Source organism: Hesperophylax consimilis, chromosome 4, assembly GCF_061612785.1.
Source record: "Hesperophylax consimilis isolate HC1 chromosome 4, BYU_Hcon_1.0, whole genome shotgun sequence".
NCBI classification, from domain to species: domain Eukaryota; kingdom Metazoa; phylum Arthropoda; class Insecta; order Trichoptera; family Limnephilidae; genus Hesperophylax; species Hesperophylax consimilis.
Window position 1 is genome coordinate 21,343,434 of NC_142839.1, and position 26,727 is coordinate 21,370,160.

At 38.8% G+C, this 26,727-nt stretch overlaps 1 protein-coding gene across 13 annotated transcripts in view; it reads right to left on the bottom strand.

Annotated features, from left to right (window-relative positions):
• The window catches only part of mbl (splicing regulator muscleblind), a 464,503-nt gene that overhangs the window by 9,505 nt on the left and 428,271 nt on the right, over positions 1-26,727 (bottom strand). For 8 of the 13 annotated variants that reach the window (XR_016305786.1, XR_016305785.1, XM_089651501.1 and 5 more), the window contains 2 exons: positions 3,733-3,900; positions 1,292-1,516 (listed from right to left, as the gene is read on the bottom strand). Coding sequence is in view for 9 of the 13 variants with exons in the window: in XM_089651501.1 (XP_089507627.1) it covers positions 1,292-1,516; positions 3,733-3,900 (393 nt within the window). In the remaining 4 variants the exon portion in view is untranslated. The remainder of the gene's footprint in view (positions 1-1,291; positions 1,517-3,732; positions 3,901-26,727) is intronic. The other 5 variants (XR_016305787.1, XR_016305788.1, XM_089651502.1 and 2 more) reach the window with 2 other exon arrangements.

Genomic DNA, 26,727 nt, shown 5'->3' on the forward strand with positions numbered 1-26,727 from the left:
TATTCATTCATGCATTAAAGTTCGCGGGCAGCATGAAAACACTCATAATATGTTATTCAGGTATACAAGGAGCAAACAAGAACACAAGGCTTTGGTGTAATTTACATAGTGACCCGTCACCGAGAATTTAATGTGGACATCTAAAACTTTATCAATTCCACTACGAAGGATATTTACAAAACAATATTATACATTATACAACTTTCCCTAAAATTGACATCCTTACAAATACTAGTTAATACATTATTGTAATGGAATGTTTGGGGAAAGTTAAGGTAGGTATCTAGAATACCTTTCAGCCTAGCAAGTATTTATTTAATTCGACTATTTTCATCATACCTCCTAGTGAGAAATAAAACCCAGTTCAAAGAAATTTTCAAAGTCATTTTTGGTTGATGCTCTAAGCACCAATTTAACCCGTTACATTGTTACAGAAATAGGTAATATCCTCTTTTACTTTTTTTATATTAGCGGTGATTTCAAAAATCATATTGATGTGCTTTCCAGAAGGAAACGGTGTGTTAAGATTGTTATTTGTATCAGGAAAGATTCACAGATTGTTAGTTATATACATAAATATAAATATTTATTATACTCGTACTTTATGCAAGTATGTATACTTAGTTGAAAACATGAATATATGTTGTTATTTTAATCACAATATGCCCATACAAATAGAAACCATACAAATATATATTAGAAATGAATATCTCAAAGCAAAACCATTATTCATAGAGCTACCCACAACCCACAACCGTCACCATTTTACTGCTAAGAGAACTCCCGTCACTATTTTAATTTTGTGACTAACCACTACACAAGAAACACCTACTGTGTACTTTTAAGTACTTAAATATACAATGCAATTTAGGGTATTTATTGAAATTACGGTATTTATTTGATTATGATTACAATTCACTATGGTAGCATGTCTCTGTGGGTTCAATATAAAAGACTACACAAATGATTACTTAATTTACTAAACTTGAGCATAATAATAAATATGTATTGGCACTCATTAGGAGCCTAAAACAATCAAGGGCGAGCACTAGAGTGCAGGCTATAATTGCAACGTCAACATCAGCAGCTACTCCGTAAGGAGCTAGCATTAGGATGAAGAGCATAGGTGCTAGAGAACTAGAGACTAGAGACTAGAGAGCTCTGAGAAAGTGAAGTCACTGACACGGGTTTATATAAGTAAGCAATGTTAATTTAGAAAGAAAGTAGAATGTTATCGTTCGGAGGAAATAATAGAGTTTGTTTGAAGGAGGGTGGATGTGGTTGGACTCACCTCGAGGCGGTCGGAGCGGGGCAGCTTCTGCGCCGGGAGCACCTGCTGGGGTAGGGCGGGGGCCAGACCCGAGGGCACAGCGCCGGGGTCGTGCCCCACGAGGGCCGGCACGAGGGGCCCGGCGGTGAAGTACGGGCTGTACCCTGAGCCCACCGCCGGCACGCCGCCCAGATATGGGCCTGACGCCTGCAACAGGTTCCACCGTTCGTCACAAACATTGCAATCCTGAAAGGCAACTTGACTGTCAGACTGCGGCCCCACTCTGCTCTTCCACTCACCCTGGCGTTCCGCTCTCCTCTCTCGCTTCTCTCGGCTCACAGCAAACAAACTTCACATACACTACAGCACAATATATTTACATGTCACATGTCATATCCCCCGTCTCCGCTAACGTTAACTCATTCATTGACTGGGGATATGATTAACGGCCGTTGTTCCCAATTTTTCCGTAGCCGTAGCTCAGATAAGCATAAAATAACGTCATCGTCTATTTGCTTGTTTCGAACTATTAATCCATTGTTCCGCCTTCGTCATCAACATCCCAGACAAAAACAGAAGTCAAAGGTGAAGCTTTTTAATGCATAATTAACATAAACCCACCATAAACTAAATACTATCGTTTTCATTGTGAATATATCGTTTATTAGTAGTCTTTAATTCTGGTGGTTCGATTCCCGTTTATTCGAAGTTAAGTAGAGGTTGCATTAGGTCGAGTCTTGTTCTTCCTAAGACTGACTCTTGCATTAGGTTGTACAAGGATGTTAAATTTCAGCTAAGTTTGATTGGGAACAACTGCCATTAAATTAACTGTCATTGTACTAAACAATGGGGAGTGAAAATAAAAAAAAAAAATTAAATGATACCCTCAGAAACACTCGTCTCGGTATGGTGTACGTTTAAGTAAAGGTGAATGAGATACGATTATGATTATTGGAACTGATAAGCGATAGACGCAAGCGTGTTATTTCAAAAGCTTGGGTATAGATTATTACAACAAATAACTATTTAAAACAAAACAAACCAAGCAAAATATATCAAATAGGCAAGAAGAAAGTCTAACTAAAAAATAATTAATTACAAAACTAAACGCTCTATTTAAAAAAAAATCAGAGCTAGATGAAAGCTCGATTCACATGTCGTTACCAGGACGGCAGAGGCGAAATGAAGATGATATTTTAAATATAAATGCCGAATAGGAGCAAGTGGAAGCCACAAGCTACGAGCTACGAGTGTGTAGATTGTTCGATGGTTTGGTTGACAAGGCAGAGGGTAGGAGGTAGGTTGGTTACCGTGAGCGGCGGCAAGGACGCTAGCGGCAGCTGGAGGGGCAGGTCCGACTGCAGGGGGCCCGCAACCGCACCGCCCACCTCGACACAATAACAACAATACTAGTAAACCAACCGAACTAATTATACGAGTCCTAACAGATATCCCATTGGTTCAGAGGCTTCAGACCCTGCGAAAGAACCACCAATGTCTCAGTTTAATTGCGTATAAATGCACCCTATCTTGAAATAGGCCATTTAAAAACACGAGTGCGGCACTGCAGCGTCTCGATTAATTTGTTAGTATACATAGTAACGTATTTATTTAAAGCCCTATAAAAATTGTAGGAATATTTATTTAATTTCAGTATGGTTTTATTTTGTTTATTATTTAGCACAGAAATAACCTGTACATTGTAAAGCAGCCACACATTAGTATTACTTGCCATGCGACAAGTATAAAGGGTTCTGAAAATCGTGGCCCAAAACAATTCGCGAAAAAAGTGTCCATTCGATATTGTCGTTTGTTAAATGAGTTCCTCACTGTTAAAAAAAGAAAACATAAATATCGTGCAGAATTGCAGTACAAATCATAATAAAACACTACTAAAGCGATGCAGTAAACTAAATGAACAGCGGTAAAGGCTACGGCCGCATAAATAGATTGAGATGAGATTGTAAAACATATACACTCTTTTATCAATAAGTCATTAGTCATCAGATTATAAAACATCGAGTGTTCTGAGCATTAAATGATACAATAAGGCTTATCTTTATAGCTCGTAAAATCAAAACAATGAGACTTATTATAGTATTCAATCTAATTCATTCAGCACAAACTCGACAGCATGAACTATGCAATCAATATGTATATTATGTTCTTAGTGATATCATTTACATTTTAATTATTATTTGGATTGTAACTTTCACATTAGAAATTCTCACAGTCGCTTTTGGGTCTGTTTTCTTGCTCAAAAATCGACAAAGTTACGTTGATAGTGAGGTCCAAAATGCCGTCGTAGGTTCGTACTATCTAGTTTGTACTGTTCATTGAGTACATAACATGAATGATTTACTTTATTGTTATATGAGTTTATTGTTAAGAAAGAGACTGATTGGAAATGATTAGGGCGTGGTAGGGTGGGTGGTGATGACGGGAAGACAGTGCGAACTCACCACTGCGGGCAACTGGGCGGGCATGACCTGCCCCGGGGCGAGGCCCATCTGCTGCATGAGCGCGTTCTTCAGCGCCAGGTGGTTGCGACCGTTGATGAGCAACTGGTCCTTGAGATGCTGCGGCGGGTGGAAGTACTTGCATGGCGGCTTTTCGCGATTACACCGGCCCTGGAAGGACAAAAATTATTTAAAACAAAATCTGAGACAAACACAGTTAACATATTGGAATTTGAATAAAAAAAAAAACTAACCAGAAACTTTTCCTGGTCGGGGAAAATCGCTAAAATAGTTTTAATAAGTCGCTTCCTTTCTACATAATTTTCTTTTACAAAATTTTCAAATGTTAAAAATACAAAGAAAACTCCACGTGTAGGTATACCAAGTATTGCTAGTACCAACACATGACAGAATATCGTTAGTACTAATGTCAAGAAGATTTATTACGCCGAGAAAGTGAATTTACTGTTTGTAAAAACAAATTAACATCCTCCAGAGATCTGGTATAATCGATCCACGGAGGTGGAAAATGTTAGAAACAACCTCCACTATGTACAATAATTGTACATTATAAATAAATACGTTAAAACGAAAAAAAAACAGCGTTTATACGTTCGTGTTTGCCAATGTAAACCGTAAAACACGCAAATCCCTTAGGAATACTACCTACACTACGATGTAGACAAACTAAAGTTGGACGAGGTATAAAGCACGTAGGCACGAGTAAGATGCATGTAAAATGAAGGCGCAACTTCTCACTCTTTATAAAATGGCAACACAAGCAGCGCACAAAGTGTCAAATTGATCCAGATAAATGGAGTATCATATTTTCGTCCAAACAGGATTCGGAAAGCGGGTAAGCCAGTGCAGGCGACCGATGATATCAAATTCAAAGCAGGTGTGTCAGGCGACGCCGACGCGACCTCCGCATGAATATTTCATTATGTATTCACCCTCTCCCGCTTCCACCCCCGCCCACTACTTGTCGCTGAACTAACTCACCTCCAACCAAGTCTAGACCGCCATCACGAGCGGCTTTCGGCGCGGCTCTAATGTCCAAAGTTTAAATCTCTCCGAGGCTGAGGATGGCAGAGGAGAGCAGCCAACAAACCAACCAACCGGGGGGGCAAAGGCCGTGCGGCGTGGTGGAGGCTTAGCCGATATTCAAGCATCAACTTCGATCCATATCTGTACTGGATATAGCTGCTATAGAATATAGCACATAGTCGAGCATTACTACGCGACCGACCAACTCCCAAACTTGTCAAAAGTTATAAGCTAACGCGAAAAATAAATCGAAAAGATAACTTACGACGGAAACGAAACCGATTCATCGAGAAATAAACTTGGGTCATACGTCAAAACTAAGGTGGAATCAGAGCATCGGAATGCAATCATAAGTTTTCGAATAGTTAAATAGTAAGGCTAACAATCGTAATAAAAATAATAATTAGGGAGGTGATGGATGAACTGGCCGAGGGGTAAGGCCGACGAGAATGAGGTGGGTGTGGGTTTAGAGGGTGGCCGTGTTTGAACTGTAAATTGAGAGTGATCGGCGCGGCGACGGTGAGAAAATATTGGCACAGCCAAATGGGACGAACCGAATTGATTCTAGATAAGCCACGGGAAATGAACATAAAAATCAGTCACGAGCCGCGTATCGACTATCTGCAAAGGATTAGGGTGGATATAATACCGCCATTACTTGTAAATAACTTCATAGGCAGGATCACTGAAATCATGTAAAGGTCGCACGAGGAGTCGTCATTTTATTACCGAATCGATTTCGGTAAGAATGTGTTTATGTTTGATTTATCTAATTGCATTATTTAGTGCCGCAGTCGAAGGGGTACTTCGAAAGCCAGTCAGCCGATCATTTATAATTCAAGTGAACGGAGAAAAATAACATAGTATCGACTGAGGTCTTGGCAGTGATCGGGATCGAGTTCTGTTTCCAGGGAATATTGGCCTGCAATAAAACTGAATGATGGCAATAAAAAATAACAACGAGAGGGAACCGAAAGGGTGTCGGGAGGGTGGGACACGCGGACAAGGAGACGCGGTATTCATAAAGTAGGATCTCCAACGCAACGTGATATTATCACTAGTGTTTGTGGTGAACACACGGAACACACAAAAACAATCCCACATAGAATCAATAGGGATAAGTACAATTCGGTGGCACGGGACTAGTCTAGAGTGTCGAAGGTACCGGACTAGCAAACAATGGGTCAAAAGGTCTGAAACCCTAAGACACTGCCACCCAATAAATGTCAGGAGTGATATATTCAACTCTGACAAACTTTGGACTAACTTCACATTTTCCATAGGCCTGCCGCACGTACAATGGGGAAGATGAATACAATCTTCAAAGAGTTTCGGGGGTCTTATTAGTTCCACCACGGATAATTCACTCGATATCAGAATGGCTCCATATGTTTATAGTAGATAATGACATATTCCTATCGAGGTTTCAGATATTCTTAAAGACATCGAAATACGATTGAATATAGCAAACCTTTTAAGAAAATAACGTTTAATAATATTTTGGAAAAATGAATATATTATGATGTAATTCATGCGTAATTTATTGTACGAAATCATTTTGATATTGAATTACCACTCAAAAAATATTGAAATGCGAAAAAGGTTTTTCAGACTAAAGAACCTGCGAATGAAATTTACGCGTGCCACGCGACACGTTAGATATATTATATTCAAAGGGTTCATTGTTTATAGCCGTAATACCCACACACGTAAAAATGGCAAAAAGCTCGGTGCTTATTCAAACTCAAAAGTCGAGAGCCGCTCCAGTTAAATCCGCGCGAATTATTTAGTGGGAAAAACATAGCATTTCCGAGAGAGCAATTAATGTGTCGAACGGTACTAGAGCCGCGAGGGTCCTACACACTAATTGTTCAAAGTACGCAGCGCTACGTGGGACGAGGGTATCTTACGGGGAGAGTGCTTTAATGGGGAAATCAAATTTAAAACATCGACCGAGGAGCACATTACGCGAGGTGCGAGTGTCTTAGCTACTTGTCGACAAGGTTTTATATTATATCCCACCCACAACCGCACCAGCGTGAAATGAACGCGATTATTACTAAGACTCGCGTTGTCTGAAGTCATTTCACAATTATTGTACAAACGAAAGAATAAATTCATCTCGGGGTATAGTAAATATTGCCTAGGAATGTGAGATTCACAAATTCCGATCTCGAGGAATGCGGGCGTAATGCTTTATGGGACATAAATATATATATAATCCACTGCGGGAGCCTAGCGCTAGTATAGGGTTGTTGGGAAGGGAGGCAGAAATGGTCAAAGCTCTCATCAAATGCGGGAGAAACTAGCTAGGTATTATTTATTTATTTCACACCTATTAAAACTTTTACATACATTTATATAAAAAATATTTACGAAATTATACACGAAACTAGTGCAGGAAAAGACTATTTAAAACAATTGCAGAAAAATAAATATAAAGTCAAAATATCACTGAACTGAATCTACACAGCATGCAGGCACAAAACATAAAAAATCCAAAATATTTTTTTCTGTTTCAGTTGACTATATTTTTGTTTTGTTGATTATATTTTTTAACAAGTAAATAAGGCAAATCTATCAATTACACACAAACGCAATTGTAACAAAATCAAATGCCGAATAAAAAAGTGAATATTTATTATTATAAAACTTGTAGAACTTATCAGTGACAAGTGAAAAATAATCTATCCCATTAAAAGGGGTTTGCTATGTAGGTCACCCCAAGTAGTTTGCTACGTTTGGTGAATTAGCAGGGGTGACTGGGTTCATGGGGTGAAGTTTGTCCAAGCCTTAGCGGTGGATGCGTTCGCTCGTTTGCGTGGCAGACCAGATCGGAAGAGGTCAGTTGACTGAGACTCTTTGACCTTTCCAGCCGGACTTTCTCGACCGAACGCCTTGCACCGCGTTGGGAGGGATAGATTTATACGTCCGTGACTCCTGGATACACTGACCCTACCAGATTCCTACTCACCCTTCATAACCTTTTCCTTCCAGAACTTTCCTTTCCCTAAAAAAAAAACCTCCACAAAGCTTCCCCAAAGATTACACAGGCCTTGGGCGATAATATGTTCGTCGGGGCCACCTGAATGGAGTCAAATTGATGCTGAGACAACGAGTGTTTTTTTAACTTAAAGTCGGCAAATTTCTTACGATACCGGAAATATGAATTCTAAAGAACAGAGGAAAATGAAATTAGAGGAGCTTATTCTTGATATAAAACAGAGAGAAGTGCGTATGTAGTTATATCGTCCAGATCACAGATATAGAATAATGAATGAGACGCGGCGCGGGTGTATTAGTCGTCCCCGCCGCGGCCGTTAGCGCTCATCGGAGTTAGTGGATGGTAGTTAAAGGGAGGTGTCAAGTTCCACTCGAGCCGCCGATACCCACGCCACGCCTCGCAGAGGGGGTAATAAAAATGAAATAAGAAACGTCTCAGTAATTCATTAGACGCTGTCGGGGTACTTTCGGCCGAGGAGTTTTCCCGGGAAACATTTCCGTCGCCGGCCAGACGGCGGTGGGCGGAGCGGGAGCGGGAGCGGGAGCGGGCAGGGCGGGTGGGTCACCAAACCGCACAGTACACGCCAGCCCGCAGTGGCGCCTAGGGGACGCGAGCAGCGACCATATTCCTTACCTGAAACAAAGAAAATAGACGGTCAGATCACGAGTACAATCAAATAAACAACCAATAAAATAATACAGACACAACCACCAAACAGAAAATTCCTAGAATTGCGATCTATCTAAAATAAAATTGATGCCACCAGTTTACAATAAGGAATTCGAGTATTTTTTTTTTTATTTATTTAGAATGTTCACCTATTATTTTTTTAAATAAATTATTATAAGCAATCATTAGTCGCCTGTAATTTCAATTCCCATCGGCGACATTTATTTTGACTCGGGAGATATTTACAATTTGTATTGATATTACAGGCGACTAATTATTGCTTGTAATAATTTATTATCTATTGTGCTATGCATAAAAACCTTGTATTATTATAAACATTAGTTTATCATTTAAAAAAATATATTATTTTTTTACTAATGTTTTTAAAGCTTGCCAAAATCGATCGATATCTGACGGGGCACACGTGACGTCATACGTACTTCGGTTTTGTCGGTTACAGTAATGTCAATCTTACTCGGGTCGGTATGTAAAAAAAAAACACAATTTAAATATATTGCAAGAATTCAAAAAACAAAAAAATTCATTTGAAATAATTTGAAAACTCGGATTAGTTTTGAATTTAAGTGTAATTTTCAAAATTGAAACGAATGTGTGAAAAATTAAGACTAGTGACAAAGTAGGTACCTACCAAAAGATAATATTTTAATAGAAAATTATTTTAATTGTCTGAATTGGAATTATAATATCTCGCGATGTTTCACAGGTCTGCTCTAGGAATAAGATAAGGAAGAAAAACACTAGAAATTGTAAAATTATAAGTAAGGTAATCATGGTACCCATCTAGAAGAGTACGTGATTATGTTCACATTGTCACATTTAAATTTAGTGAAATGAAAGAAAATGGAAAAGGTAGAAAGAATGGTTGATTTTAAAAATAATAATTTCGACATTAGAAAATGTTTAACGATCAATTTCACTGGAAGTAAGACAAAATTGAGCCTACTTAGGGCATACAGGTTTCACCGGTTTAAGTCTTCAGCGACCACGACAGATTCACATACGATTCGAAGGAATTTCATAAAGGGGACAAATAAAACATTTTATTAAAATATTCGCACACCGACACCTCAAGTACGGAGGATTGGATTTGGGGATAAGCGTCAAGCTGGAGTCCCTAATGCGGGAATACGGAGGGCCATAAATACAGTTTAATGGAGTATTCTCCCATCACAGCATCACAGGTCAGATCACCGGAGGTTTTACACGAGAACAATCGCCACACTGGGCTGGGAAGGATCTAAGGATCGAGATACCGAGATAGGAGATTACACTCAGACGGTATTGAATGCCATTTGGCGCCGAGGAAAACTTTTAGGGGATCCTTTCGCCGTAAACGACAGAGTAGGCTCTATTATCCCCTTTGAGGTGTTCCTTCGGAAGTGTAATTTTTTAGCATAAACCTAAACTAAGCTATCCATTATACGGAATAGCGAAAGGCTTTTACATCTCAGTGCGTGTTTTTCGACCGAAATAAAACGAGAATTTGTAACATGTAAAATAAAGGCACGGGACTGTGTTTTTCTTGGACAACAAATAGGCAAAGACCGTGTCTCATGCTCATACCACCAAATTTCAGGGGGTATATTAATAATGGAAAATTCGTCTCTTTTCCATTTTCTTTTGCTTGCATCTGATTAGGGGTTATGGGAACACGTTTATATAATTGCCTAGCGTAAACCTTAACTATAATGTAAAACAAGGTTCACAGTTTAATTTTTTTCAGCAATCGAGTCCCAACTGCTCCTAATCGTCCGGAGCCAATGAGACTATGGCATTCCCAATAATTGGGGTATGATGTGAGGCTGAAGGTAGAGGGAGGGGAAGGAGATGGAAAAGAGGACGGTGGGGGAGTACCTCGCTATTCAGATCTGGTCATCAAATATGGCTAAAGCCATTTCAAGCAACGTTTCAATTCTAAATGGTGGTTTTACACCAGGGCGATTCTGAGAGAATCTTCAACTCTGGAGCATGCGGCAAGTGTACTATATATTATTTAAATGAATAAATTGTGAACTAACAATATATTCATCCAATATAATTTACTGGCGCACGCCGGGATTCGAACCCGCGACTTTCGGATATTATATATATAAAAAAGAATATCATGAATTCATGGCTCCATAATCTACGTGATTGGTACGTGTGCAGTCCCCAGAGTTGTACGGGGATGTAGCCCTCAGGGCCTGATTGCTCTGATGGGAGCCAACCTTTGATGGGAGAGGACGATAGAAGACGAAGACTCGCGAAGTTTCTTGGAATGATTATGAAACACGAATTTGATTAAATTTCGGAGGCAAATGAAACAAGCAGCCTATTTTAAAATAAGATTCTTTGATAACTCAATTATCGGACGACATAAACAGTTTCCATTCGACGGGATTAAAATAAACACTCAACAATTTGTTTGCAAAAAGAATTTCAGGAAGTGAGAGATGGAAGATTACAAAGGAAATGAAAGGTAAAGTAAGGTAAGGTAATAGGAAACGCAGATCGGTCCAGCGGCGGCTTCGGAAAACGTTCAACAGGTTGTCGTCAGGTGGCAGGTTGTACACATTATTCACATAGTGGGAACTGGTAGGGAAAACTACTTGAAATACGGTCGATGCTTTAATCGAGTGATCTATATCATTTTTATGGCATTGTCCAATTATCGTAACTGAATCTAAGGCAACAAGACAATATCTACGGTAATGGGGAGAAGGGTATAAAACCGACACTTTAGTGAAAATCAAATGCTTTCAAACATTCTGGAATAAGGGAATAGACCGATGTGGGTGGTTATGATAAAAAACATCGAGCTTTGAAAGCGGGTTTTCTGACTCTTAAATGCAATAAAAAAGAACGACTTTTTAATTAACTTGTTGAATTAGGAATATATAGCATAAATAGCACCCATTTTAATTTCGAAAAGTTTCAATTAATAAAAAGGGTTTTGTCTTTAAAAAAACCAAAAGGCGTTAGCCATAAATATACCGGAATCTAATTCTCTCCCTTGGTTCGTCTGTTAATGCGGTGAAATTCAAGCTAAGGGCAAAATCAGCGCAGAATAATTTCTTCCATTCAGAGTGGGTACATTCCTCGCGGGGAGAAAAGGGGGCTAAGCGATTTAGCCGGTTGAGTGCGGCCATTAATAAGGGCAAAAAAAAATAATTCCAGGAGAAAAAAAACCCGAGATTGGAAATTTTGCATGGCAATACTGTTCTATAAGCCCTAAAACTGGAAGTGCAAAAATAATCTTGGCGATGAGATGTCGTTCGAACTCGACAACATCTGCGAGATTCGCAATAAAATGAATAAATTACAAACGGAGGGATAAATAATATGTGCTAAGCAAAGCGTAGCGCCAAATCTCGGCTAGACAAGACAGTAGAGAAGAGAATTAATTTTGACGTGTAAAATAAAAGATTGTCGGAATTATTCCGTTAGAAGTCCTTTATTCAAGAGGGAAGAGGATGCTCGGCAGCTGGAAAGAATACATGCAGGAGGCAGAAGGCAGCGAAGAGGCAGAAACAGGCAGTGTAGGCAGTGTAGGCAGGCGCAGGGCGCAGCAGTTAGACAGGTAGGTACTAGGTACTACACTACACTAGGGTACACGTGAGGAAGGGTTGCGCGCTTCCCACGGTGGAGCGACTAGCGACTAGCGACTAGCGACTAGCGACTGGGCAGGGGCGGAGAACCCGCTGCCACTAAATCGCTGATAATTTCTATTCAAAGCAGTGATCAAAGATGCTGTTCCGCTAGTGCAAAAAAAACTTATATAAGATTATTTAATTTTATTATATATTATTGAACGCCCGTCGAAATTTTACATAATGCAGACATATAATAAATACTTATTCTAACATAATACAGAAATGCGTATCAGTTTCATTCACATCTAATTATTTTTGCTTCGATGCGGGACGGAGTGATTTTGAATACATGGAAAAGGTCTGTGTACGTATTGGCAGTTCTTCAGATATGAACAGTTAGTGCTATGGTTCTCACAGTGGAAAATATGATGGATTCTAGTAGATTTAACAGGGACACGGATATTTATAACATTTGAGGGCAGTGGGAGAAGTTATTCAGTAATTTAAAAAAAAGTATAAGAATATCATTAATCGTTCTCCGAGCAGAAAATAGTGATAGTTTTAGAATTAAACATTTGTTTTTTAACTTATATTGAACATATGTCTAATAAACATCCCTTGTACTTTCTCCAAGCGGTTATTATTACACCAGCGCAAGAAAAAACCTATGATATTATCAAAAAACTTATAAAAGAAGCTCAAACGATTTTTAAAGTTGAAGGCAAACCAAACAAACAGTTCGTAATTGCTGCTCAGTTTTTTTAGTGGGGTGTCGATTCGGTAGGGGACAAAAGAAACGAAAGGGTTCTGGTTTGTGTTTGTATACTATTCACTCTTTCCTCACATGTATAAACATGCTTAGATCTAAAGGAGTAGAATGCTTGACTGATGAAGTACATTTCAGGACTTTGTTGACGTCATCCTAACGGATGCCTGGCTTGGCGAAGTAATGCTAAATCGTTTCCTGTGCGATATAAAACTTTTGTGTGCCTTTCAACAACAAACAAGGGTCGTTCTCGTATAAATCGGGTAATAGGTAATGCAATCAAATATATAAATACTGTTGTTGATTGAGATGTTTGTGTTATCAGCTTTGATCTCACCAAGGCAACATCTTGTATTAAATAAACTCTGATAGGTATGGATTGTGATACCTAGGCTAGACAGCTTATTTTACACTCATCAACAGTTAAAGTGAACAGTTAGTGTTAAACATTAGTGTGAACCTTCCGACTTTGTTGCTATGGGCTATGGGTCAGGTTGAAACAGGCGAGTGAGTGAGTACGAAAACACAAACAGGTGAATTGCGTAAAAAAGTAAGACATAAACATAATATATTATTTAGCCTAGGTAAGGTACGTCAGACCACGAAAACACACAAGGAATACTTTAATTATTTTGCATTCTTGCTAGCATTTGTACGTAACGCAGTAATATTTTAAACCACGTGCGTTTTCCTGGTTTACGGGAAAACATGTAAATATGTAATTTGAAATAAAAAAATCTAATGTATCCGTTTTCAAATCCGGGAAACAGGGTTCAGCCGCAAGGAATGCACTACCCGAACTCACAAGAGATCCTTGGCATAGTTAGTTGAGTTCAGTGCCAATCATTTATTTTAAATTTTAAATTTATATTAAATAATTAATTTCACTACTGGCATTACTGTCTGACGAATTATAATAATTATAATCATTGGATTACCAAGGGGTTTTTGAATAAACGATTATGGGAAAAAAGGACAGAGCAGGTCGCACAATTAGAGTTGACTCAAACACACAACCATAGGATTGTATGTATTGATGCACATGTATTAACTTCCTACAGTAACGTCCTTGCCAAACGTCATTTAGAAACAGCATTATAAATAGTTGCTTACACCTACTTATTGTTGTTTTTAGCAAGAGAGAAATAAGTGTATACGATCATTGCATTTAATAATTTAAAAAGTTTGTACAGTTTTTCGAAAAGTTTAAGAGCCAAAAACAGCAAAATACGCTACTTAAAACTAGCCACGCGAAATGGGACAAAGGATTCTCTTTAGTTTATGTCACTCCTTTCTTTCCTATTCTTTTTTGGTCTATTATCTTTGAAAGTGTATAGATTGGATTATTAGATGGTATAAATTTCGAAACTTTTAACAAAAAATATTATAATTAACATTTTTCACAGCATCCGAATGGGCAGATTAGCGGGAAATATTGAAATCATTTCCGGTGACTGTAATTTTAATTGAAAGTGGTCGCGTCAGAGGTGTCACCCTGTCACCCCGCTTGAGCTCTGCCGGTGTGATATGGTCGCCGGGTGTCACGTCACATTAGCTGCTCATCGACCTCGTCTCCGCGCGAAGTCAATCGGATAATGCGATCAATACGGGAGCTAATTTAGTGCAGAGTGCTCTCGAACACCAACACTCATACACTCACATATTTATATATAATACTAGCGTAGACCCGTCAAAAATCACATAAGTAAAAATTGCCACGGCCGAGATTCGAACTACGATCAACTGCTTGGAAGTCAACTATTGTGACCATTATACCACCAACTATTTTTAGAACGGCGGCATAAATTCATATTGCTAAACATACTAATTTCGGTTGTGACTCTGTCTTTAATACCGGTTTAATGAACTCTAGAACTTGGATTTGCTTTTCAAAATTGTGACTAACTGTGGAACAATTCAGACAAGCGATACCAAAATTATTTTATTTTAATTAATTAACAATTTTATATTTGAAATGAGTTTTTAATTTTTTGACACATCATAGTGGTTTGGTTAGTTTCCATCTGTGTTCACACGAAAGGTAAATTTCTGATCGTGTCTAAAACTGACAATGTTGTTATTGAAAGGCAGTGGTAAATTTCTGGTCGTGTCTAAAATTAACTATGTTTATTTTTGAAAGGCAGTGGTAAATTTCTGGTCGTGTCTAAAATTGACAATGTTTGTTATTGAAAGGCAGTGGTAAATTTCTGGTCGTGTCTAAAATTGACAATGTTTGTTATTGAAAGGCAGTGGTAAATTTCTATCGTGTCTAAAATTGACAGTGTTTGTTATTGAAAGGCAGTGGTAAATTTCTATCGTGTCTAAAAATGACAGTGTTTATTGAAGGCAGTGGTAAATTTCTGGTCGTGTCTAAAATTGATTGAATGTTTCTTATTGAAAGGCAATAAAAATAAAGGCAAACTATATTTTAATAAATATTTTCACCTTCACAAATCCAAATAAATAAAGATCCCGTGATTTTTAATTGGTCTGCATTTAAGTACTGAAAATAAGAATTATGTGTTTTGAATTTTAGAATGTTACTCGCAGCCGAAATAACATTGTTAAAAAACACCAGCCAGTGAGGCTATGGCATCCCCAATTGGGGTATGTTGTGAGGCTCAAGGCAGTGGAGGAGAAGGATATGGGGAAGAGAAAGGTGGAAAGAGTACCTGGCAAATCTAGTCACCAAACCCGGCTATAGCCATTTGAAGTAACGTTTCAATTCTGAATGGTGGTATTACACCAGAACGATGCTGAGAGTATCTTCCACTCTGGAACGTGCCGCAAGTATACGATAAATTACGTTTGAATGAATAAATTGTGAAATAATACGAATTAATCAAATATAATTTACTTGCGCACGCCGGGATTTGAACCCGCGACCTTCGAGTTGCTAGTCGAGAGCCGTACCCCTCGACCGCGGAGGCTGTTCATCGTTTTAAATGGAAATAGAACTAAGTAGGAAATGTATTTATAAAAGGGACCCACGGAGTGTTTCATACTAAATATTTCTTTGGTTTTGGCTAAAGTAGTTCAATACATTGAATAAATATTATTTAAAACAAATGATATGTAACAGCATTTTATAGGTTACGCCGTTTCTAGTTTTATTTTATAATACGAAAGTAATATTTTTATGAAGGGAACGCGCAGATGGTTTGGATGTAGATGGAGAACTATTTGTTTAATATCACGATGCGCCATGTATTACAAAATACTGTGATGTAAACAAGTAAATAAACTATTGATGAGTACAGTATATAATATTATTTAGTCCTATAGTTTAGATTGAGTACAAAATAATTCAAGAAACGATATTGTGGATAGTTAATTGATTTTATCATTTCCGTTGCACTAAATATATATACGGGGTTTGTACGAAAATTATTCGCTGAATGAGCAAATAGAATTAAAATAATTGTTGGAAATAACAGGGCTTGCTGGAGAAGGTACTGAGGTAAAGCATTAATGAATCAGAGGCGCGGCGTCCCCCGGGAGCCCTTTGCGGTCCGAGGGGCGCAGGCCCGCTAGGGGGCACTTCATCAGGCCGCACACCGCAGGAGCATCCATCTCCTGCCTCCTCCTCACACACCCCACACGGAGAACTTCTATAATGTACATACATATATATTCGAAGTTAAACTCTAACTATGTATGAAATCTTACCAGATACACCTAAATGGTCTAAATACAAAACTTTTGCATAGCACCCAGTACATCACTGCAGTGGGGTGATTTTCTTTGACGATTTTCACAATTTTCGGAAACGAAAAACATATTCGTTGTTTTTTGTACCTTTTAAACAATTGTTTTTATTTTTTTTATTGCGCGTATATTTTTTAGAGAAGCGAACTTAAATGGCGACTTCTACCGTTAAATGTATCATTACTAAGAAGAACGCAAAGGTTTTTTAATTGGCTCATGACGTAATCTAAGAAAATTCGAAGCTTTCACTCACATATTTTCTTTGATATTCTGATTGGAATATAAGCCGCCCAAAAATGTTTATTTCATAATCTGACGTCGGCAGTTCTCTTCTAATCGCCAGATTGTCTATGGTTTGAATCTGTAAATATCGGCTTCTCTTAACCAAAAACTGATTTGGATGACAATATTAGAATTACACCCGTCATTCGTTAGTTGTGCCTAAACATAACATTACTTAAAAAAACAACCAGTATAAAGGTTTCACGGGTAAAAATGTGATTGGGGCTGGGCGTCAAACCCTCGTAATAAATATATGGCATTTTCTTGGTCAAGCAACGGAAACTACGACAAATGACATAATTCAGGATGTCATCCCATTACGCGATATTCAAGTGGAGAGCGGGAGGTGATTGATGGGGCGATTAGAGGACAGGACCAATATCCGGCTCCAGGGGCACAGAAAACCTACATAAATTATATCCTCAAGGAAATTCCGCTTGACCAACGTTTAGTATTTTTACTTTGAATGGTGTTGCTTAAAATCAAAGGTTAATACGAATAGGTATCCGTCTCCTCATTGTAAAATGCTATGTAAAAAGAGTTTAATGACTCTTGGCTCTTTTTATCGTTTGCTAAGTTTGTAAAAGGTTGAACAATGTTTATTTTGTTACTTGAAATTATAGACTATTAGTTTGTTATAGTAAATTTTCTACTTGAAAGCCGGTCCATTGTTAATTTTATGACAGCTGTATGCATTGCAGTTTGTTCAATGCTAATAACCGTAAAATCTGAAATATAATCAAATTGCCGAGAAATTACACAGCAGAAAACGCGAAATTCCGTTAAAGTGGCTCGCATGTTGACTATAATCTGATATATGGGGAGATCCCGCTGCAAGATACATTACTTATTCAAATAAACAACTTCCTCGCCAAATCTGTTGGGGAACAAAAGCGATAAAAGTGCGATCAGGGACCGGCGGGAGGGAGCGGGAGGAGGGTATCAGACATTATTCCGCCTTTGGAAAATATTGAGATGGAAAAGTCAAAGTATCCCAGCCAGGGAGGGAACTGGAGCAGTATACTGCCTCGCAGTCAGGATTATGTACTCGAACATGTTTACTTCACAATGCCGCACAAAGCCGCTTAGGTCCTAGAGACTCTTGTTTGCTCTATTGTGGCTGTAACTTTACTTCGGTTAGCGACTGCGTATGCAAGTGTCTACTACCTGTACCTACATGATATTATGAATATATGTATGTATATACAATAAACGAATTCACGAATCTGAATGAAATGACTTAACTTGGAAGTCCAATTTTATTTCTAAAATGATATTATGAGATGAACAAAACTAAGGGTGAACACCGCTTGAATTTTGAGTAGGTACTGTACCTAGCCGTGCTGTGCTTCCTTCTTCTTGAGTCAATGATTAAGACAAAAATAAAGAATAGCAATAATATACAATTTTGAACAAAAATAAATGTTCCATTTAGCCCAGTAGCCCAGCGCTCCGTTTCACGCATACTCGGCTGACATCATAGATCCCCAACCTATTTGCATTTCATAAACAGTTTTGTATCGGAAATTTAAACCTGGATTAGACAAATATTTGTACCACGAAACACGCCCACAATGCACTTCTCGTGCACTTTATTCTATGTTTTCAGACAACTTAGCACTCTTAGCAGTATCAACAAGGTTGGCTGCGTAGAAAGCACAATAATTTTCACTATTCAATAAGTTAAAAATAATTAAGCAACTGTTAATTTTTGTTGTAAATACAATTTCAAATCATAAAATTGATATATAAAAAAATTCATTCTACAGTAGATGTATTGGCTGTGAGAAACTGAAAACCATATTAACACTCAGAATTCTTATTTAGCTACAATTGACGGTACTTTGTTCGAGGAAGGTAGTAATATAAAAAAAGAAACCAAACTTTATAAACAGTATTACTTAGTCGCAGGTCGGACGGACGACGTAGCTACAGACTACAGACTGCTGCACGCTTTGTGGACCTGCAGCGAGTTATAAATTTTGACTGCCGTGACTTGTTCCATAAGTTAGGAAGGAAGTGAGGGTGGTTGGCCAGGTGGGCTAGGGGGGCGGTGCGGGGGGAGGCGGGCGGCAGGAAACCAACCCCCTTTCCGCAAGGTGGATATATAAGAGTCATTGTTATGCAACCAATACATAATAAACAAAAGTAGTTGTGGTTTACAGTGTTTCAAACTATGGACGATCTTTAACCTAAAGAATGAATCATCGAATCAAAGAAAACGTTCTTAACTGAAATTTCATGGTAAAAAATATGCATAACAACGCTATGAACTCAAAAACATTATACAGCAAGAAAACAATGCAAGATTCTTTATATCTCTAAGACAGCATTTCCCCCACAATGTTCCCCATATAAAAACTGTCCGCACACATGTTTGCATCTTTTGACAAATATCTAAAAAAGGATGTCATCAGATTTTTGTTAAGTGTGCAAAATAATCGATATTTTTTATATGTTCTCAGAGTTCACAAAATACGTTACGTATTTTGAACAAAGACTTCATGAATTCGAAAGATTTTCCATTATTTTATTTTATTCGAGAAGAATAAACAAAGGTACCGACTTTTTTTACTGTAACTGTTGCATTGTCGTTTACCTGAGAAACGATGCACATCCTTCCGAGGCGATACATAATTTCAAGAAAAAATCGTCAGTCTATTGCTTGTTAGCCTTACCCTGCTCCTATATGGGCCGGTAAGGAAACCAAATAAACCGAAATAAATAAATGATATATAATAGCTACACAAATAATCATTGTTAATAAGTACCAAAATATCAGCAATTATCAACCCACTGGACTCCAATATGAATAAACAAAATCGGGTAAGAAAATAGTTTTTGTATAACCTACATATTTAAAAAATGTCATTTATTATTTCGTGATACATTAACGTGATTCCATAATTTTATCTACGTATGGATGTGCGTATTTGCGCACTCGCCTAATTCTTATTTTAATATCTTGCACAGATAAGTTGATGGGCCACATACACAATTAAGAAATTAGAGGGAAATACCAAACCACATGATACTAAAAACTTAGGTTCCCCAAGAGGTGGAATGACAGCGTGGAAAACGATTGAATGCCCGAAGGCAAGACTTGTAGAGAAGATAAAATCCCAACCTGAGATCTATCGCTGCGACAATGGTGTGTATAAAAACGCATTAGTGAATGAGATATATCAACGATGGAAGTGGACTCGCGAGCCAGAGCAGAGCTGTCAGTCTGAAGGTCCATACATCACTCCCACTCGCTCACAGGAGGGATGGGGGGAGATACGCGTTTAGCGGGTGACGTCTGATGTCTGATGCAACATTCTAAATTACCATGCTTTATCGAGGAGTGGCTTTACGCTGTATGCACATAATATCCTCCCAATAAACTTTGACATTTTCTGCCAGAATTGGAAAAATTATGAGAATTTTATCTCTGGCTTTCGCCATTGAAGTAATAAACATGTATTGTTTCACCGTGCTTTTACACAAACGAAGTATTGAATTCCGAATAAAAAACTATAACTGTATGGTGCACAGTTTACCCAGCGCTGTGCAAGCGTGTTCCCTACAGAGCATCGGACCATCCCATATATTGACAAAATATTTCGGATCATTATATTGAATCATCATTTGTCTATAAAATGGTAAACTTAATTTGGAACTCTAATTGATATACTTTAACGAAATATGTTATGTGTTGAAAACGTCATGCGATGTTTTTATTGCATGTATATGCAACGTAGAAATCAAAATACGTAAATATAAATAGTTTTCTAGTTCACGGCGTATTCAAAAGACTATTTTTTCAAGGTGGATTTAGAAAGCGTTCAAATTTAATGAGTGCATAAAGGTGAGCATATGAATGGTGAATTCAGCTTCAAGTGTTGTGAGTTGTCACGCAGTGTTAGGCAGATGACTGACCAGTCAGAGAGAGGCAATGATTGGTACCCCGCCAATGGCAACTTGCCACATACTCGACGTTGATCAAGTAGCAAAATATATTGCTTAGGTTTATTATAATCGCAACGCAGGTGAAATGAGAACTATAACAAACTCGAAGGTGTATAATGACAAAAGAGCTCCCAGAATCAATAAAACTTGTACAGTCGTAAATATGTTAGCTAGGTTCCGAGGGTGGTGCACACCCTAGGTGTGAGGCAAGAGATGGAAGGTGGAAAGCCAACCGCTATATTTATCAAGAGCATAATATACACTATGTATATGTACTTTAATGTATTGTACAGTAGCCGGTACACTTTACACGAGCTGGTCAAAGTTAGCGGGCAACTAGAACTATACAGCTTTAGTTGGCTGGACCCGAAGGTTAATCTCAACCACAGCCGCCCGTGGGTTCCCGTCCCGCCCGCAGCCCGCAGCCGCCTGTGTTTATCTCATCTACATAAGAATATGCAGAGGCTTCTGCTTCTGGCCAATTCCACCCAAACAAACTACAGCGGGCGGGTCACTTTGATCATACTAATATCAACAGCAGCCGTGATAAGTCGTGCATTCATTTCTTAATCCCCAAATATTTTACATTTATGATATTAGGTACGTTATAAGTTTTAATATGAAGATAATGTTAACGAAACCCATAATCAAAAGTTAGTCGATATTAATAATTTATTCAAGTTTTGTACGAACTTTCATATGACGAGTAAGGGTTAACAATAAGGGTAACATTACAGAGGACAAACTTAACATCAACATATTTATAAGCAATGAAGATGTGTGAATGAGAAAGATGTGATAATTTCAGGTAGGCAGAATAGAGGTGCGAGTTTATTTCTCGCCCTTTCCCAAGTACCATTATGTGGAAATACAATTGGGAGAGAGACACGCGAGAGAATCCGGAATAATGTGGAGAATAGAGGTTTCTCTATATCTATGCCCTGTCCCTGTGTGGAGCTGAGAGGGTCGGTCGGAAGATTCCTATTTGTACCCTCGGCCGGGGCCCGTACCTGGCAACAACAGCGATAACATAAAGAAGCTCCGGGCCCCCCGGGAGCCGTCCGGGCAGTAAACTACCCGCTACTACCCGGCGGAGGGCGCGGGCGGAGCGCCACGTGAACATACTCGTACATAGCTTACTCTCCGGATTGGTCAACTTACACCGGCAAAAGTATCGCAATTTATGTAAATACTTTCCGGAAGGGAGGGGACTTAACTGACGAATATAAACGCAAATGTTTTCGGATTTTGAACCGGAAAAACTTGCGGCTGTGTGATTCACTTCACTTCTGAATATTTAGCAAACAAAACCCACACCAGTACCGATGCTCACGATTCTTTTAGAGCAAGAATACATATTTTTAAATGGTAACTGTGAGACAAATGAGTAGTGATAAGTGATAGAGATATAAAAACCAATGTGGTAGGCAGAACGCTCTCTCACATCTCAGTTGTCAGCTAGTAAACACGGATCCCTGAACTTGTACTCGTACTTGGTTAATCATTTGTAACACAACATCTCGGAGTCTCATTTGTAACACTACACATTACACATTATATTAATAACCATATAACATTAAGATTCAATTTAAAAATACTTTCATGGAGTGTAAGGTTGGGGTGTTGACGAAATACTGTTTATATATATACCTATTTAAGATGTCGTATATCGCGAGAAACTGAATGTATTACAAAATAACTAATGAACGTTTTTTACATTTTCCACAATTGATAAACAATCATTTTCCCTACATTAATACGTCTGTATCAGTTGGGTAAAATTTATTAGTAAGGCCCTAAATGATCTGGAGCAGAACACCGTAAATTTTTACCTATTCATTGTTATATCAAGATTTATTTAGAGTAGAATCCATTATTCGATTATGATGTCATTTAAATTGCAAGCAACATTACTTTAGGGCCGCCCACGAGACGTTGTTTTGAACAGGGGCGGCAATTAGGGCGGCTGAGGGGAGAAATTTACAGTCATATTAAAATCATAAATAAGCTGTGTCGGTACCACTTACAACTCCCCAAAGCTCACAATACTTTAATCTGACTAATGCCTTTGATTTCAATTCGAGCCAAATCGAATTCGAAGCACTTAACAGTGATTGAAGTTCAAAGTGCAGCCCACGCTTTATTAATTACACTCAGGATGAAATGTGCACACAACATGAAATTTTCTCGGTCATTATTTTAAAAATGTCATAATTACGTCTCTTTTTTGATAGTGAGTAGGTAATAAAAATAGAGAACCAAAAATACCACAGGCAGACCTCATATTCTTAAACACAATACGAAAAATTAACCACAGTCATAATGTTATAAAAAAATGGTGTAAATATTTCCATTTCAAATTGGCATTCCTTCGCGTGAGGACCGGCCGTTAGGGGCTCGGCGTTATACTGTCCGCGACAGCGTAGTACGAGATCAAATGCTCGGGACCTAGTAAACGGCGCAACGTTCTCCATTTGCTTTCGCAGCGGAAGCGGCGATGTGCTTTGTATCTTTAGGCTAGGTGTTGTTATTTAATTTCCCGGGTCGGGTAGGAACTCGATACAAATGAAATTCCCTTAACGGCTGCGCGTCACGCAGCGGACAGTGCCAGGCGATAGTATCCACACGTGGGGTGGGTACTTGTGTCTGGAGGGGTGAGTTGTCGGGTGGACAGAGGCCAGTAACATTTTTCAGCGTTAAGCACTACGTAAAGCGTGCATTGTGTAGTGCGGTAGATGTAGCGCCACGCAAACGATGATCGTGGTCGTGCATTTTGCTGACGGTCTCCTGGCACATCGCACTGGAAATAAACTATAACTCGTCGACATAATAAGATAAGAAAAGTAGTCCATTAAAACCGATACAACGGTATAACGATAAAAAACTATTGGACAGAACTTATTACGTAACTTAAATGTGTAGACAACAAATAAAAGTATTTTGACTAACCTGAGCACAACTCATATTACAAATATGGATTCGTGTTACAAATATTAAGGAACAATTTCTTTTAAGATTACATTTGACGAAAGTGTCGAGCGTTTCGCAAAAGTTGGCATGAACATTCCAATAAAGATGCGAAGTTTGTAAATAATAAGAACCGAAGTGCGTATGTGTCTAGTAAGGAATGAAGAAAGAAAATCATTTCTTGAACAAAAATTGGTAAAATGTCTACATAAACTCATCATATCCAATAAAGCACACAAAGATACTGACAATCAGTGGAAGAAAGGCAGATCTGGTAGTCGGGTCACGTGTCTCCCCCTGCTGACAGCGTAGGGGGGTGTCATTAGGGGGCCCCCGGGAGGAAAGGGGGAAGGACGATAATTACAAGTCTTGGGCGATAAAGCCTCGAGAAAGAAAATTAACTGGAGAAAAAATAGACCTTAAGTAGGCAGTACAAAGTTTGAGAAACCGCTTTATCAGCGAATTTCGTTTTGTGGCGTTTATAAGTTCCACTGCGCGGTGGTAGGGCCGCTTCGCTGTGCCAAGGTCTTATAATTAATTATAATAAATTGAGTAAGGTTCTTGTTAAATTCCACAAATTAACCGCAATAACTACTTCCCGCGGTACATTTAAGGATTTAAAATGTCCCGATAACCTAGGTACCTAAAGAACTCGGATAAAAGAGATGGCCCTTTGGATAATCGAAGGTTCATCAAGAGGCACGTCTAAGGGGTCACTAATGAGTACAAGGGAGCAGCCATCGAGAATATCACAGACTGATTCTATTACAGATTTTCTAAACAATTTAAAAACCCTTTTCCCAAAAGCGCTTAATTATTTTCCAGATGTTTTTGTTAGCCTCCTCGCTAATACAGGCTAAATGAAGCAATCTAGTAGAAACAAATGTAGAAAATAAATCGATCGGAAGGATTTTAAAACACGCAAACTATTTCACCTTTCCGATCCCGACACATGAGAACAAACGTGGTGCCAAGTTCAGCACCAATCTAGTACTCCCCGTAGGGTTATAGAGCTCTGCATGCATAATACATCTAACGTGTCTTCGTCGAAATGGCTCCAGGACGGCGAAACTAGCGAAGGCCCAGGGGGCGAAAACCCATCATCATGTACAGCACAGCAAGGACTTACTACTTATTACCCCTGTAGGGGCTGGGACACTAGGGTGGAAGCTTTTTTCTATTTTCAGTCAGGATTGCTGAAAACTTGCAAACAACGTGCGCGCTGAAAGCATAGCCCACCAGCGATAAGAAGGCGCCTTCCGGCGTGAAGGCGCCACGCCGCCCGGGGCGATAGGATAGAAATAGAGCTGAAGGTGAAACCTACAAAATGTTAAAAATAATTGCAATACCGCATTTCATTATTGAATTTCTATAATGTATAACAATCGTACAAGTTTTGCAGGCTCTTATTAGCTCCGGTCTTTTAGTTTCAAAGTTTAATCTAAACTTGAAGGGTGAATATGAAGAATAATACAAATTGTACAAAGCTGGATAACTATAGCGATCGTATATGGGGTTAATTTACAAGGATTGCTCTAGTCCCATTTTCCCGAGCGAATGGTAATCCCTCCATTTGAATGGGGAAAATTGTTGGAAAATCCAAGAAAACGATCGCGTTCGGGGCACAGCGCCTGGTGCCTGGTGGTGTGTGTGCGCCGAGGGTGGAAGCGGGGGTGGGCGGCGGTAGGGCGGCGGTAGGGCGGTTGGCGGAGGGAAGGAGGGAGAGAGGGCGACGAGACCCGCCGGCGCCGGACAACTTTCAGTGGCGAATATAAAATCAGTACATAAAGTCACGATTTCACAATTAGAAATCTCACAACTCGAAAACGATCGTAGAAATCTTCACGGTTTGATTAAATGAGACACGATATGCCATTCGGGGAGAATAATTATTACGCGGAGTGTAAGAATCTTATAAGAAATATATTGCAACCGCAGAGATTTAAAAACAAAAGTTACGATATTTCAAACATTAGAAATACTTATCGTCACAATTTCATATTATCGATTCATTTAAATAAAAAAGAAGATTTTCTCGAAGATGAAAGCCCGTCATAGCAGAATAATGAGATTAGACGGTTGACGTGAACACGATAGAAAGGCGCCGATTCAGTACAAGGGACAAACTGTCGGCTTGTATTTGCTGCTCATCATCAGTGCGAGTAGGAGGTGGGTCTCCTACCGCCACCACTCCCGCCCCACTCTGTCAAGGGAAAAACAAATCTGCTGATCTGTTGATAAGCAAGGCGAAGAATTTTAGAAATGGTTTCCAATAAATTAAAGAGAAGCCTTGGTATTAAGAATTTAACTTAGCGAAAATAACCAACGGAGAATCCAGTACTTTAAATGGGAACCATTATCGAGTCGTAACATAATATTCATACACTTGGTAATGGCGTGAAACTATGTAAAGCTAGATCAAATCGAAAAAAAACACAAATGGATAATGGGTATTATTAAAGAAATACGTTTGAAAATTGACAAGATCTCCGGAAAAAAAATGGGCAGCAATCAAATTCGCCTTATTTTCAGAGCTTATGTAGCTTAGACTTGCAATCTCAATTTCAAAATAACCAAAAAGTGTTTAAACTCAACTGGCGGTAATAATAATAAGCGAGTTTGTTGGTTAGTTTAGTCCAGAGTTTAGAAGGCAGGACGCATCACGAGGAGAGGACAGTGAGCGCCACTGCCGTTGCTGTCTACGTAATTCCCTCGGAGGGGAAAAATTAGGAAATAACAAGAGAAAGAATCGCCCACACGTGCAGATAAGCGGTAATAAAGGATACTTTCCCAGAAAGTTCTTGTTCTGCGGCTCCACGCGCTCGAGGGTCGCGGGCAGAGGTTGCACTCAATATTAAAAAGTAGCATTTCATTGCTAGACGCCAAAATGAAAACTAAAAAAACAAATCTGTTTTAAAAGATTTTCTGTATACTGCGCACACTGTAGGCACTCTCAGAATGCTTACTTTGTATGGTCGATGTTAGTTTGGCTACAAAATAAAACGATGAAA